This window comes from the organism of the source record quoted next, unplaced genomic scaffold, assembly GCF_019419815.1.
Source record: "Pyrus x bretschneideri cultivar Hongxiangsu unplaced genomic scaffold, Pyrus_bretschneideri_v1 Contig16, whole genome shotgun sequence".
Classification (NCBI taxonomy): domain Eukaryota; kingdom Viridiplantae; phylum Streptophyta; class Magnoliopsida; order Rosales; family Rosaceae; genus Pyrus; species Pyrus x bretschneideri.
Window position 1 is genome coordinate 5,174,523 of NW_025999457.1, and position 16,242 is coordinate 5,190,764.

The window sequence follows — 16,242 nt, forward strand, 5'->3', positions numbered from 1 at the left end:
CCAAAGGCTTCCCACCTCCACATTTAGAGTGGTGAATAATCACCAAATCGTTAACTCCTAATGATAACAAACTTTCCAACTCATCCTTATGTAGACTTCCACCTCTTATTTTAGAATGATGAATAATACATACTCTTTATTCTCTAATGATTGTCAAAACGACATCTTGCCTTTGTAAGAAAAATCAAGCCAAACTCATATAATCTCAACTTAATCTTAGCTCTCCAATTCAAGCTAAAGACCTCTCTAATTAAATATGAAATAATATATACTAGCCAGTGTTGAAATAATTTTGTAGCAAAATAGTCTTACATTGAGACTAGTTTATATAACAAAAATATACGAGTACTTGTACAAAAATACGAGTCCTTGTATAAACATAGTGTAATAAAGAATTTAAAAAAAAATTACAATTTGAGGTAAAAAGAGTTACACACACACACACACACACATATATATATATATATAACCAATTTCTTTTAAATAAGGGGTATTACAAGTTTAACCTGTCCTCGATCATTTTTGCAGAATCTGTTCAACCCGTCCTCGACCATTTTTGCAGAATCTATTCAAACCATCACCGACCATTTTTGCAGAATCAGTTTAAACCGTCACTGACCATTTTTGTAGAATCTATTCAAACCATCATCGACCATTTTTGCAAAATCAATTCAATCCATCATTGACCATTTTGCAAAATCAGTTCAACCCCGTCCTCAATTATTTTTTTGCAAAATCAGTTCAACCTGTTTTCGACCATTTTTGCAAAATCAGTTCAATCCGTCGTCGACCATTTTTCTGAATCAATTCAACCCCGTCATCGACCATTTTTGCAATCAGTTCAACCCCGTCATTGACCATTTTTTTCAGAATCAATTCAACCCGTCCTCAATCATTTTTTTGCAAAATCAGTTCAACTTGTCTTCGACTCAGTTCAACCCCGTCCTCGATCATTTTTTTCAGAATCAATTCAACCTGTCCTCGATCATTTATTTGCAAAATCAGTTCAAACTGTCTTCAACCATTTTTGCAGAATCAGTTTAATCCGTCCTCGACCATTTTTCAGAATCAATTCAACCCCGTCATCGACCATTTTTGCATAATTAGTTCAATCCCGTCCTCGACCATTTTTTTTTAAAATCAATTCAACCCGTCCTCAATCATATTTTTGCAAAATCAATTCAACATGTCTTCGACCATTTTTGCATAATTAGTTCAATCCGTCCTCGACCATTTTTCAGAATCAATTCAACCCCGTCATTGACCATTTTTGCAGAATTAGTTCAACTTATCTTCAACCAATTCAACTTGTTCTCGACCATTTTTGCATAATCAGTTCAATCCTTCAACTATTTTTGCAGAATCAATTCAACCCGTCATCGACCATTTTTGCAGAATCAGTTCAACCCGCCACTGACCATTTTTGCAGAATCAGTTCAAACCATCTTTAATCATTTTTGCAAAATCAGTTCAACCCGCCACCGACCATTTTTGCAGAATCAGTTCAAACCATCTTTAATCATTTTTGTAGAATCAGTTCAATCCGTCATTGGTCATTTTTGCAGAATCGGTTCAAACTATATTCGACCATTTTTGCATAATCAATTCAAACAGTTTTCGACCATTTTTTCAGAATCGGTTTCAAATAACTTGACCCTAGTAAAAATTATTGAGTTAACACTGCTTCACTAATCTAGGTACATAGTAAACAAAGAGAGATCCTTAAATCCTGTCGAGCCGATGACGAAAATCTAATTTCTATTCCAAGCCAAAATATTGCTACCACCACTATATTATGTCATTAGACTTTTAGCTTTCTTCCCCCTCCATAACACTTTATGCAGTTGAATGGTATTATGTATGACATTGAGAAATAATAATATTCAAAAATTTAATAAAAAAAAAAATTTTGCGACTAGTTTTGTCGTTAAGTCTCCATGCTTTTCTCACACTAGCTAAACTATTACGGTTATAATAATTGTATATAAATATTTACACCAACAGGTCCACCACCGTGGGTTCCCCATCAACCATAAATGTTAATGACCTTGCTTCCAGTAATACCTGCATCACCCATGTCCAACTTGCACAACTACAATGATTGTCGTTCCAAGCATTGGATAGATTTTGACTAGTATTTGATGTTGTTCCCAACACCATTTGTGTCTAATTCAAGCCAACTTTCCTACTACCAAATAGAATGACAGTGCATAAAGCCTTTTTTGTCGATGAAGCATTCCTCTCCAGTCTAATTAATTCAGCAAACACAATTTGTATATTTGCTGCGAACAACTCAAATAAGTGAATTCCTTCACTAATTGAGATGCCAAAACATGAACCACATATCATGCATTACCTGCTCGATGCAGTCATATGATGGATAAGAAAGGTCATGAAATTGAAGAAATTATTGTAAATTTTTTTATTTAAAAATAAATATAAACAGTACTTGACGAAAACTGACTGCACGATGTAGGATGAACAGACGTGATCGAAGAATCTCATCTTCCAATCACATTCATTCATCGTACATTGTGAGGTCAGAAATTATTGTAAATTTTTTTATTTAAAATTAAATATAAACAGTACCTGACGAAAATTGGCCACATGATGTACAATGAAAAGACGTGATTGGAGGATCCCCAGAATCCTCACAAAGAGGATCCTCGTTCGTGACTAATGAGGATCCTCTCCGAATCCTCTTTGTGAAGACCTCGAGGATCCTCCAATCATATCCTTTCATCGTATATCGTACAATTAAAAATTATTGTAAATTTTTTTATTTAAAATTAAAAACAAATAGTGTCTGACCAAAACTGGCCGTATGATGTACGATAAACAGACATGATTGAAGGATCCCCAAGATCCTCACAAATAGGATTCGAAGAGGATCCTCGTTCTATTGTGACTTCACTCTTCTCTTAGCTATTTCATCAAACAGTTATGGTGTGTGCAAATAAGACTTTTAGAGGTATTTTTATGCACTTTATTTGCACACACAATCTCAATCCATCCATCATAATATGTAGAATGAATTCCCATAAGCATATCTAATCAAACAATAAAAGAACTTTTATTTGGAAATTAAGAAAAGGAACATTTGATTTCGAGCCTATTTTTGCAGGCTTGGGACATCCAACAAATTTGTACATTCATATTAACAAGGCGTTGGCTTGGGGCATTTGATTCCGAGCCAGTTTATGCAATATCACCATTAACAAGGCGCAGTCTAGCAAAAACAATGCGGGTGGTGGTGAGGAATCTACAACTAGGGAGGTGGGCATAGCGACCATGGGAGAAAGTGTGAGAAACAACAGATGAAAGGAGATAGAAATGTGAAGACATTACTAGTATAGAGGAAATTTTCGTAATTTACACTCAAAACGGAAAAAAAAAAAACAAAAAAAAGCCTTATAATATCCTGTTTTGCACTTTTGTCCCTCCTTGAAATGTTTAAAAAATGTTGTTTCAATATATAATTAAGTATTAAAACTATACTTTATGTGTAATTTTTCCTAAATATTATTGCTTATCATATATATATTTAGAACATTTTATATGTTGTATGCTGTAAACATGAAAATCCTGTATGTCTACATATACCATTTTAAAACCCGCAGCATGGTGCAGGCACCCTCGTACTCTATGCACTTTGCCAAATTTTGCAAGTGTGCGGTACACGTAAATACCATTAGCTGCCACAATATAGGCAAACATGCAGCAGGACCAATCGGTTTTGCTCGTCTAAGAAGTTTTTAGTGGACAGTCTAAGCACAAAAATTTGTAGCTTTATCTTGCCAAAACTTTGCAGCTATCTTCTAGTCGAAGAAAATTTGTAGGCCCCTAATTAACATGTATTCCTATTAATATGTTGGTGGCCACCACGAGTGACAAGAATGCTTTGTTTCGGAAATAACCCAAACAATAAAACAAATGTGATAAGACTCCTAACATATTTTGTATTTTTATTACATCCAATTTTACAGTTTCACCCATACGTTTTAGGTCATTAGATGCAAGATTTGTTTAGGTAATTCTTCTAGATGTTATTGTAATATTAATAGTCATGGTAATTATCTACAAGGTTATATTGGTTATGTTAACTTCTTGATAATTGTTGAAGTCACTCCAAGGGGATTGAATGGAGATGGTGTTCAGGCAGGAAATCTCGAAGGTAGGGCGTTCCTAGCTCGAGCACACAACTTCCCGAGGAGTTGGCACTTTGGTTGGTTGTCGAGCTCCTGCTTGTCGGGATGCTGTAAGAGGAGGACACAGTTAGTTCTGAAATGTGTCTTTGTGGGGTCTTAGGTGTAGGCTTTGAGGCTCGCAACCAAAACTAAGTGTTAAGGCATGCCGCTGCCATCTCTGTATGGCAGATGTAGAACAAGTGTATTTAAGCCGATTACTTGTGCCCCAAGTTATTCTGACTTCTTATTATCAAAGGATTGTCGTGAATGGGTTAAGTCTACATTAAGTTCTTTTCTATGCCTTGAGATCAAGGACTTTTAGTTCTTTATCTTGTATGCTAAAAGGGCGGAGATCAAGATCTGATTAAGTCATCAGTTTTAATCACTTTAAATCTTCTTATGACCATGGAACCACTAAATGAACCAGATATGAGAACTGATGGAACTTTGGATCACCAAAAGACTAGAAATGACTTGAATATGTAATGGGGAATACATTATAACAATAGATCTATTGATTGAAAGACAAAACAAAGAGAGGCGGGCAAGATTTCACCTTGTCGGACAAGGTTGAACGTCTTGCAATTTCTTTGTTGTAATTCTAAAGCGTTAGGTACTGAAAGAGGGATGAAAGGTAAATTGGTTTACACAAGAGAATCAATACTACATCATTTGAAAAAGGTAGCAGAGCTTTTACATAGACAAAATATGTCTTTCTAAAGGAAGTCTAGAGCTAAAAGGGTGCAGAATCTGGACAAAGCACAGCTTTCTGGATATTTGCTTGACTAAGAGGCAAGTTGTATGTTTATTTGTTTGATTGGTTGAGTGTCCTTATCTTTGGGCCTTCTTCCCCTATTTATAGGTGAATTAGCCCGACTGTGCTGTTTATGCTCTTGCCCGAAAGCAACTGGAAGGTAGTAAGTCATCAGCATTTTTACATGTTCTGCCATTCAGAAAAGTGATTTTGGGCCAAGAGTTGGTTGATTTCCATCAGTTGTCACTTCTCTTGTAAGCACCTAACCTTTGCATTTAATAGGGAGCCGTCATATTGTCTTGAAACAGGTATCTGGGCTTGACTCTAGGCCTTGGGCCAAATCTCCTCTATTGAGCTCTTTTGGGCTTCCTCCCCTTTAAGCCCAAAGTTAAATATTAACTCAAACAAATGGTAATTAGCTTTGTGAGTTGGCTTATCCTCCTACTTGCACGTAATGCCAAAAGAGGTGTGGGAACTGTGAGGACATAAATTAATCATATTCAATTGGAATAGGCCATGTGGATACTAGCTTAAGATGATGGTTTTACCTTTGACATCGTGAGCAAATCATCTTTTTCATCTCAATAGATCTAGCAGAATTGTCCATCACCATCATGCTTTTCCGACCTGTTACAGACATCATGAGATTGGCCCATAAAGTCTTTTTCTTACCTTTTGCCCATATGGCTTGAGTAGGCTAGGAATAACTCTACAAAGTCCCCTTGGGTATTTTCCCCGTTGCAGCATGCCAATTACCAAAAGACAAGTCTTCCACTAGAGATTTGCTTTTGTCCAACTCAGGGCATCCCTGCTAGTAGACAACTTAGGGGCAATCTCTCCTATAAGTAACCAAGTTTACCAGAGAAATCGATAATTGCTTCTTCACCACTAAGAACTTTCTTCTTTAAATTCAGTTTCTCTCAAACTTTTTTTTGACTTAGGCATAAAAGGCCCTTTCACAAAAAACTTCCTCCTCCTCAAGTGTTTGTTAATTAGCCTAATAGTGTTATTTGTTTTGTAGGTTTTATCGTAAATTATCCTTGGCAAAATTTGCATCCACAAATTGGTGCTTTCATTGAGATATTTGAAATATACTTATTGGGTGCTTTGGGTAAATCTCAGTTTACTATCCTAAAGTTTCTTGGTTTTCAATATTTCAAACATCAAGTTTTTTTCATCCCAGTTTGGTACCTAAAGTGATCATTCTGGGACACTTTCATACATCCGTTAACTTTTTGTTAAAACAGTCGTTAACCTGTGACATAGTGCCCAAGTGGACAATGATTGGGCGCCACGTGTCAATTTGGGTCCACGTGGATATTGAAAAATTAAAATTAGTTAAAATTAAAAAATTAATATAATTTGCTGCCAATTCATAAAATTTCGTGTTTATAATCAGAATTGTTTAATAAATCACTTTGTAAAGATTATCTCTATAATAAAATAAATTTAAATTTAGGTCGTTTAGTCAATCAATTTAACAATTAGATAGACAGTTTGTAATATTTTTACTGTATCTGACCATTTTTTTTTATACAGTTCGATGACTAAACGATCTAATATTTTGTTATTTTGTTTATTTTTTGTAGAGATGATCTTTACATAGTGATTAATGATTAAAGAGAAATTGTAGCAGTGGTCTCTCAACTTTAATCAAATTGGAGCAATGAACCCTCAACTAAAAATCCATTACCGTTGGTCTCTCAATTCATTAAAACACATGTAGCTATGGTTTTTTTCGTCAACTCCGTCACAATTTTGTCAAAATGAGTTATGTTGGAAAAACCATTGCTACAATTGGGTTAAAGTTGAGGGATCATTGCTCCAATTGGGTTAAAATTGAGGTTAAAGTTGAGGGACCATTGATACAATTTCTTATTTGATTTTCCATGTTTTGCCCCTTAATTCAACCACGTGCATGACACGTGACTCATTTTGACGGAAATTCTAACAAAGTTGACAAAAAGAATCATAGATGCACGTTTTAAAGAGTTGAGGGACCAATGGTAATGAATTTTTAGTTAAGGGATTATTGTTCCAATTGGGTTAAAATTAAGGAATGATTGCTACAATTTACTCTAATATAAATGGGTCCAATCATAAGCATCAGTAAATCAATAACCAAGCATCTGAAGGAGTAACTCCTCATTCCTTTGATTAATATCAATTGAATCGTCTAGAAAGGAAAAAATAAACATAATAAGGAATCCGTCCTTCAATGGATCAAATAATAGAGATGAGAGATGAATTGGAGCTATTGTTCCGTCATCGAGATGGCATATAAAGAATTGGTGGATTCATCAGCTACCACTGACATAATTTGAATGAGATGATACATGAAAACTGGAAAGTGGTAATCGTTGTGATAAAAACTTTTGTTGGTATTATTGCATACCCAACAGGCAAGGCGCATAACAATAATGGGATTCCCCCAATCAAACTCATAGTCATATTGGCCAACAAAGAAAAAAAAAAAAGGCTTCCACTGCGACTGGAGGGAATTGATAATGTACTGGTAAAGCTATTATAAAGTAAACAGGACTCCTGATCAGTGATCAGGTTTCTCGTCCAATTTTCTGGAATACGCATCCTCCTGACTGCATCTTGCTCTTGCATCCAATTTTTGTATGGGTTTTTAGAGAGAGAGAAAGTGGAGAGAGAGTGATCAGGCTCCCATAGAAATATATATTTTTACTAATGGGAATGATTGTGGGGTTATATATTGAATATATAATCAACTTCAAAGTGTTCTGTTCAAATTTCAGTGGAAGTAGATATGTTGAATATTTAACTTCAGAATTAGCCACTTAATATTATTGTTTAGTAGTATTTCTCTTCATTTGTAAGTGAGAGGCTTTAAATTCAATTCTTCGAAGGCGAATTTGAACCATATTATCATGGCTAACTCAAATATCAGATTTAACCTACTTCCTCACTCCAACTCTCATCCTTTTAATACAGATAATATCATCTGTCCAATATAAAAACCTTTAGAGTCGCAGATGTTTGAAACCCTCACGGATAAGAGTGAGGAATTTGACCCAACCGCTGACTGGCCTTGCTTTCCTTGTGTAACGATTCTTCATTTGTTACTTTCCAAAACGTCAAAGCCCAGGGTTTTTTTTTAGTGTGGGTGCTTTGTCAATGAGTAAGTGCTTCATATCACGGTTATCACATTCATCTAGTGCTACAATTTTATGGTTCTAATAATTTGGCAAACAAAGCGTGCAAGTTAAGGATGTAAGGAAAAGTAAGGAAGCATTATTATTATTATTATTATTATTATTATTATTATTACATTTTGCAAAGTCATGTGCAAGTCACATTGTAAAATAATATGATAATTTTATCAACATGTTAAACATGCAGATTTATCAACATGTTTTTTCTCCTTCGTCACTCTGGTATTACAAGAAAAATAGTATGATAATTTTTTCTTTTCTTCAAGGACTATATATAATTGAATATTGTTATTCATGTATCTATCTCCTGTAAGAATATCTGTGTAACAATGAATTAAAGAATGATTGGAACAAATACAGAACTCACATAATTTTTAGAAGATATTAGCTATATATGCGTGTGTGTGTGTGTGTGTGTGTATTGTCTGATGGTTTTCCTTGTCCTGCAGCGAACAATTTTAACATTTTGGTTTGTTATATTGTCTAGCTATTGCGTTCGCTAGCTTAGAGCTTCTTCTATCTGGCTGTGTTGACTGTTCTCTCTGCTTGGGCACGATCCTTAAGATTTCTAATCAATTGTTTTGCTGATAAAAAGATAATCTTTATTGATAAGCAAATTCGTAAATTAAGTTTCTTCCTGAAATTCGAATATACTCCATTTTTAGATGAATTATATAAGAAATAGTTGATTTCATAGTTTCACTATTCAAATTTTCCTTTTTAGATTTTTTTTTTTTGTTTTTTTTTTTTTTTTGTTTTACTTATAAAGCTTTAAATCTCAAAAAAAATTATGTTTAAAGCTTAACACATGGCAAGCTATGAATGGTGTGGCACTGCCACTCAACAATCAACATAGTCCATGGCAAATTAAGAGCATCTTTAAATGAGACGTCAAATTCAAAACATCAAATTTAAATTTGATGGCTGACTTGGTATTTGACATATTGTCAATATTTTCCTTTCACCTAGTATGCCAAACTTTATTGTTTCATTTATGTTTTTTTTTAAACAAAAATAATAAAAGTGGGGTTGTTGTTGGTTTAAAAATAATAAAATAATACTCAAATATGCTGGCATTTAAGGTAAGGCAAGCAGAATGCCTTTGGAAATAGAAAAAATCAAATTTGAAGGCAGCTTCAAATTTGACATCTCTTTGTCCATGTCAGCTTAGCCTTATTTTCCATGTTATCTTTGACATCTTGGTTAGAGTAAATAGTACATCATTTGTTACTATTATATGTCTATGTGGCATTTTTGACATCTCTTTTAGAGATGGTCTAAGCCTTACACAAGTTTTACTGAAGACGCCTTTATATAGTGGGGTGCGGCTATCCTGTTAATTTACATAAATATTTTTAATTTAATAGGAAAAATCAATTATCTAATCAATTGAGAAATGAATAACATACGTAATTGAGCAATCAATAGCCAAAAAGTTACATAAATCAATAAATTAGTGGATAGATGCAAATGTCCTGCGATAATAAGAAAGATTTTAATATAAGTTAGATGCGTGGTTATACCATCATTGTGACATGTGAACAAATTAAAGAAAACATTAAGCCCTAGCTTCCCAAACTGATCATTATCATTTTCAATTCACCATTCTCCAACAATCTGCATTTAACACGCCACACACCAGTCCTCCATGGTCAAAAGGTCACGAAAGGAATACAAAACAGAAAAAAATAAATAAAATAAAAAACAAAAAGATAATTTTTATATAATTTATTTTCTAAACAATTCCTTAAACGCAATACCTTATTGGTTTAAAATAAAAAATTGTAAATTCCCCATTCCCATATGCAAAATATGCTAAAAAAATCTTTTGTTTTGTCAAACGATAAATTTTGTTTTATTAGATATTAGATTAGTCATCAACAGAGTTCGAACCAGCGTCATCATGTAAGAACTCAACACATTTCCATCATTATGGTAAATGATCACTTGCCAATTTATAGATTTGACTCTCTTATTTTTGTGGGGTTTGAAGTCCTTAACTTGGGGAAGGTAGTGGAATAAAACTGGCAGGGTGGGAAATGTGACAAAGTTCATCTGCCTTATAAATGGAGGCCATTAAGCCAGGCACATTCATTTATCTTCACTGTAACCAGCATGGATACAAAAAATTAAACACCAATAAAATAAAGGGGCTTTTCAATCTAAGTCCAAAAACATAGGTAGTTTTTTAACTAAGTCCAGTTATCCAATTACATATTTTTATACCAATTTTGCCTTTTTAGATAAAAATATTTAAATTCTTTAATTTTTGTATCATTTATTCAGTTTTTAATTTTGAATATTTAAATACTAACTAAAATATTATCTAGTAACCACCTAATGATGTTTACCTACAAAACCGATATAATTTAGTAACTACCAATTGTATAGGAAGAAAAATACTTTATACCAACAAAACATATGTAATCTACTGCAAAACAAAAATAAACTACCTATTGTATAGGAAGAAAAATGCTTTATACCTACAAAATAGATATAATCTACCAACAAAATAAAAATAAACTACCTATTGTATAGGAAGAAAAATGCTGAACCTCCATGGCAGAACATTAGAATAGAAATATGATATAATATACCTCCATTAAAGGAACAAATACTAAACAAAAAAAAGGAACAAATACTAAGTTTCAGTTTACCTTTATGATACGCACAAAAATATAATAGAGCAAATATAAATGCATGATACTGTATTATTGCTTGCAATTGATATTGTATTGCCGAACGAATATGTAAAAAAATTGTGAAAGCTATGTAAAAACTGAAATTGTCATGAAGGAATTTGGAGGGAGGAACACAAAATATCACCCATGAAAGATGAGAGAAGAGGATGATCGATTCCATGATCTAACAAAGGGAATTGTTTAGAAGAAGGAAAAAAAAGGAGGGATAAAACAGATTGGGGGTTGAGATTTTATTGCTATAACTAATCCTACAATTAAGGGATTAGTTAAACCACAAATAATCATATAATTAAGAAATTTTAAATATTTCCTACAATTTATAAGTCTAAGGGATAAATATGGTACAAATTACAAATAAGCTTACGTGGAATATCAATTATTGGACCTATTTCAATGCAGTGGACTAATTATAGTAATGGCTCACAAAATTGGATCTATATCAAATTATCCCTAAAATATAAAATACGAAATTAAACATTACGCATAGAAGGGGGTATTTTTGGTAAACCAAAGCAGGTGTCAAAATTGTAAAATTGGGTTCGAAACGTGAGCGTTTCTAGAACCCACCAGTTTAAAAGCATCGGGCTCTGGCAATCTCTCTTGCAAGTCCAAAGAATTTCAACACCCATCTCTCAACATCAAGACAGAGAAGAGCCTCTCTGTCTCTCTGTCTCTCTCTAAAAATTTCCTCTTTTGGAGAGCCGGGGAGGCATTGCAATATCTCTTTCCAATACCCCATTTAGAAACCCAAGCAATCCTCCCTCTCCTTCCAAACATTTTAAGAATTTTAGAGCGAGGGAGAGAGAGAGAAGCGAGAGAAAGAGCTAGAGAGAGATGGGTGGGAAGAAATTTGCAGTGCTTCTGTGCGCAGAGGACACGGAGTTTGTGAAGAAGACGTACGGGGGGTATTTTGGGGTGTTTCTGAGAATGCTGGCGGAGGAGGGGGAGACGTGGGACTTGTACCGGGTGGCGCGCGGCGAGTTTCCGGAGGACGATGAGATTGAAAACTACGATGGGTTTGTGATATCCGGAAGCAGCAGGGATGCCCACGGCAATGATGCCTGGATCTGCAGGCTTCTCACCCTCCTCCAGAAATTGGATTCCATCAAGAAAAAGGTTCTCGGCATTTGCTTCGGTCATCAGGTAATCTTCCTCCTCCCAACAATATTTTCTTCATTCTTTCTTTGTCTCTGTCAATTTTTTATTTTGTTTTTTTGGAAAATTGGTTTTTTTTTTTCAAGAAAGGATGGTCATTTCACATATTATAATATTAGAAAGAACAAAAGTTGGGGAATAGACTGTTTCGTGCTGGGCTCTGGGATTTTCCGTTACTTCAGATTAAGGGTGTAATGGTCTTTCAATGGGACGAGATTAATTGTGATTGGTAAGTTAAGTAATTGTTGTGCGGCTACTTAGTATTACGGTCTAGTAGTATTCTTTTTCAATTGTAAGTAAAAGATTTTAGGTTTGATTCTCGCCAAAAACGAATTTGAACCACATTATTGCGAGTCTATTATGAAGTTAAACCGACCTCCTCTTCTTGTATTTTGAGAAGTTTGGTGTGTAATCCATCAGACGGAAGCTTTGCTGTCAGTGGTCCTGTAACCGTACGATCGTGACTTTTAGCTTCCGCGATTAACATTCATGTCGTTTACTATTTAGTCGTCTTGTGAGCTGATACCATGTGGTCCCACAAAATAATGAGTTTTAGAGAGATGACGTTAGCATGTTAAATAGTTGTTAAGGTAGGAGAAGTTGGTGAAAATCAAATCCGTTCTAAAATATATAAACATAATTACTTTCTATCCCTGTTGTTATCTGCTAAGAACATACTTGTTTAAGTAAGAAAAACTAATATATGGGGTATGTGAGGTTCTAAGGTCGACAGTTTTAGTTGTAAAACACTAATATACACGTCACTTGTACGAATAGAATGAAATATAAAAAGTTTGTGTTATCGTGTGTGACGCTGTAACAGTTTCTTAGATATTTAGTTTGTAACGTTCATATCGAATCAATTTCAACTTTCGTGATCATTTTTGTGGGAATTAATACTATAACCATGACTTATCACATATTACATGATTTGTTAACTTAATTTAGCCTAATACCGACAACGGTAAGGAAGCATGTTTGCATCATCACTTCACACTTGAAGTGACATTCCAACAAGGAAGCGATTTTGCTCACCACCACCATAAATCCTGATGTATGCTTATATCATACACCTAATTATCTATCATGTGTCTTTTCACTTAATTTTGGTTAATTTTTTTCAAAATTGATAAAGTAACATTTAATGTGAATGTTAACTAGAGTTAATTAAAGGAACACGTAACAAACAATTAAGTGTATGATGAGTATACACCATAATTATTATGATAGGCAAAAATGCTCTCTTCCAGCAATTTTGCTCACATCCAGTGGGACCTACCAGTGATTTGGAGCTAAGCACAGGTCTAAGGGATTCCGCTCTTCTTCTCTCTTTGTCGCACCAAGTCAAAATTTGGGCATTGATTAAAGGTTCCACTATATATAGTCTCCTTCTGTTGAAGATTCCTCAAATCAGCTTATTTGAGGGATCTTTTGTAAAGTCCACTGTACATTGTATTTTTAACAACTTAATTGTTTATTTTTTAGGTTTTTCATCAAAGATATATGTACTGAAAGTCATCTAAATTCGAAACTATAACCATTGAATTAAATAGTGGTTATAATAGTGTTTACTCGATGGATCGCTCAACGGACGAGAACTTATATATATATATGTAATATGTTTGTGTGTGTTGACAAAAATATAAAGAAAACTCGAGTTTTAATCAAAATGACAAAAAGTGTTGTAAGTGAATAGTACCATGAGTGATTTTTTAGAGTAAAAATGTCATTTTCGTTAAAAGTGAACAATATCAAAAGTGTTTCATTAAAACTCCCAAAAATATATGAGTAGTATAGTATATCCATAAGGACACTAAATGTTGCAAGATTAGATGTATGCCACTATGCCTACTTAGTCTTATCAGTTTAATTACATTCTTGGAGAACCAACGTTGGTTCTCATTTTGTTATCACTAACTTCTGAGACTTGACTTGGTTTTACTTAATATATTCGTCATCAAACGGTCAGATGGCCCCAAAAAAGCGAATATCATATCCGATCATATTGGTTTTTGTTTTGCTTAAATGCTTTAATTTGTTAGTGATTATCATGACATCATTGTAGTTGTGTTGCGCTTTGCATGTTTCAAAGGGAGATTATTCCCTATACATTTGTGTGTGTGTGTGTGTGTGTGTGTGAGGTAGGTGGCTATACTATTCTGGGGTATGATTTGATTGGATTAGGATAAAGGATAGACACGTGGAATTGATTCAAAAGATGATGGCAGAATTAAATATAATATCTATGAAAGTTGGCAGAATTAAATATAATATCTATGTAAGTTTGCATGACATGCTCTTGAAATGCTTTTTAGGCTCGTGGGTGTTTGTTGTGTGCTTTTCCCGTTTTGTAACTTGTCGGTGGCTAACCTCGATGGAAAACGTGGTTTGCTTTTGGCATTTGGTTTTTGGCTTTTGGCTTTTGGCTTTTGGCTTTTGGTGTGCAATTGCTTTGGCTTTAGGGTGTTTTGGGGTGCTTGTTGCATGGTTTCGCATTGCCCCCCATTCTTATAAATGAGCGTGAGATAAAGGTGTCCAACACCACATTTACACGTTAGAAATAAACTAATTCCATGCAGCTTTGCCTTTATTTGGAGCGACTCAGATTCTCCTCGTGGAGGAATCACTTCACCATCCGATATATGGGATGTCTGACCGACGATATCCTCTTCTGTCCATTGCCGCTGCCTTATTTCAGACATGCGTTATAAATGATTTATACGGAATTCGTATTATTCTTATTTTGATTATGAATTAGTAAACGAGTCTATGATGAAATATTGTGATATATGTAGAATCCACTTAATGTGACAAAACATTAGGATTAGTCAATTCTATTAATTATTTAATTAGTTAGTTATATTTCTTTTTAGGTTACATGAAAATGGTTGAGCTGTCAACTCCTTATCCCACCCTTTAAAGTAATGCCTCATTTCTTGTTATGTCCTCCACAATGAGCTGTCTTTATCTACTCTCTATACATGTGTGATTGTGATGAATGAATGATCGAGAGTTGTTTATATATGATTTTGATTAGATATTGAGCCGTGCGCTGGGAGGAAAATCTGGTAGAGCCATCACAGGCTGGGATATCGGAATCCGAACCGTCCACTTGTCACCATCATCCAAGGCCTTCTCCTCTCTCAACGTTCCAGCTCTTCTCTCCATATATGAAATCCACCAAGATGAGGTGTGTATACTTCTCCGTCGTCGTCGAATATAAATTTGAATTTCCTGCTGAGTACTTCAGTATTTACGGTTTACCATGCATGAAACTCAAATTTAATAAATAAATTCATGTTTATTCTCATTTGAAAAAAAAATAAAAAAATAAATAGGTGTGGGAACTTCCTCCCAAGGCAGAGTTGATTGCATGGTCGGATAAGACGGGTGTGGAGATGTTTAAGTATGGAGATCACATGATGGGCATCCAAGGCCACCCTGAGTACACCAAAGATATTCTTCTCAATCTTATCGATCGCGTTGCCAAACTCGAATACATCTTGGTAAATATATATATCTATAAAAAAAGATTTCCAAGGATAACGATTTTGGCACGTAGAAATTCTATAAATATTCAGTTTGGAAGGCCAAACGCTAAACTGGGAGTACCAAAATCGTTATCCTTTCGAATGTTCAGCTAGTTAACAAGTCATGCAACAGTTTAATTTGATTACACGATTTGTTCTTGTGGATTTGGTTTCAGGTCTCGGAAGCTGAAGAATTGAAGGCCAAGGTGGAGGCATGTCAACCAGACAGAGAGACATGGAAGAGGGTTTGCAGAAGCTTTCTCAAGGGGGGATTATGATGATAAATGACTAATTATTTATGAGAGAGAAAAGAAATTAAGTGTAGAAATGTTGTGTTTTGAGGAGAGGCTCAAAAAGGGTGGTTAGTTTTCACAGTTTGATAGGTTGGCAACTTAAGAATTAAGATGTTAATTTAAGAATTAAGATGTTATCAAGTTTAATTTGAAGGAAAATTTGCAAAGTTGCTTAATTTTGCTAATAAAATCATTGCATTTTCTAATCATCTCACTGAAGTAGTACAATATAATTGACAAATGGGCGACTGAATTTTCAGAGTAACAAATAATCCTAGAACGGTTCAGATGGGCGACATCCCAGGTATAGAAATATTATGGTCCAAACCATATTAAGCTTATGAAGTTTTGATTTCCGTTAGAACAGTATTCATATTGACTCTACTAAATGCAATCTTTCTACTAGGGATAGAATTTTGACTTTTGCTCCGTCAATTCC

General features: G+C 34.4%; 1 protein-coding gene across 1 annotated transcript; it reads left to right on the forward strand.

The window, feature by feature from the left end:
• Positions 1-11,432: 11,432 nt before the first annotated feature.
• Positions 11,433-16,012, forward strand: LOC103957818 (gamma-glutamyl peptidase 5). The gene is made up of 4 exons (XM_009370038.3): positions 11,433-11,968; positions 15,018-15,170; positions 15,319-15,486; positions 15,687-16,012. Exons 1-4 carry the CDS (start codon positions 11,660-11,662, stop codon positions 15,786-15,788), a joined length of 732 nt encoding a protein of 243 aa, XP_009368313.1. The 5' UTR covers positions 11,433-11,659; the 3' UTR covers positions 15,789-16,012.
• The last annotated feature ends 230 nt before the right edge of the window (positions 16,013-16,242 follow it).

Coding starts and splice junctions, on each gene's coding strand:
- LOC103957818 (XM_009370038.3), top strand. CDS start 11,660: ATGGGTGGGAAGAAATTTGCAGTGCTTCTGTGCGCAGAGGACACGGAG. Junction 11,969..15,017: donor GCATTTGCTTCGGTCATCAG/GTAATCTTCCTC, acceptor GATTTTGATTAG/ATATTGAGCCGTGCGCTGGG. Junction 15,171..15,318: donor ATGAAATCCACCAAGATGAG/GTGTGTATACTT, acceptor AAAAATAAATAG/GTGTGGGAACTTCCTCCCAA.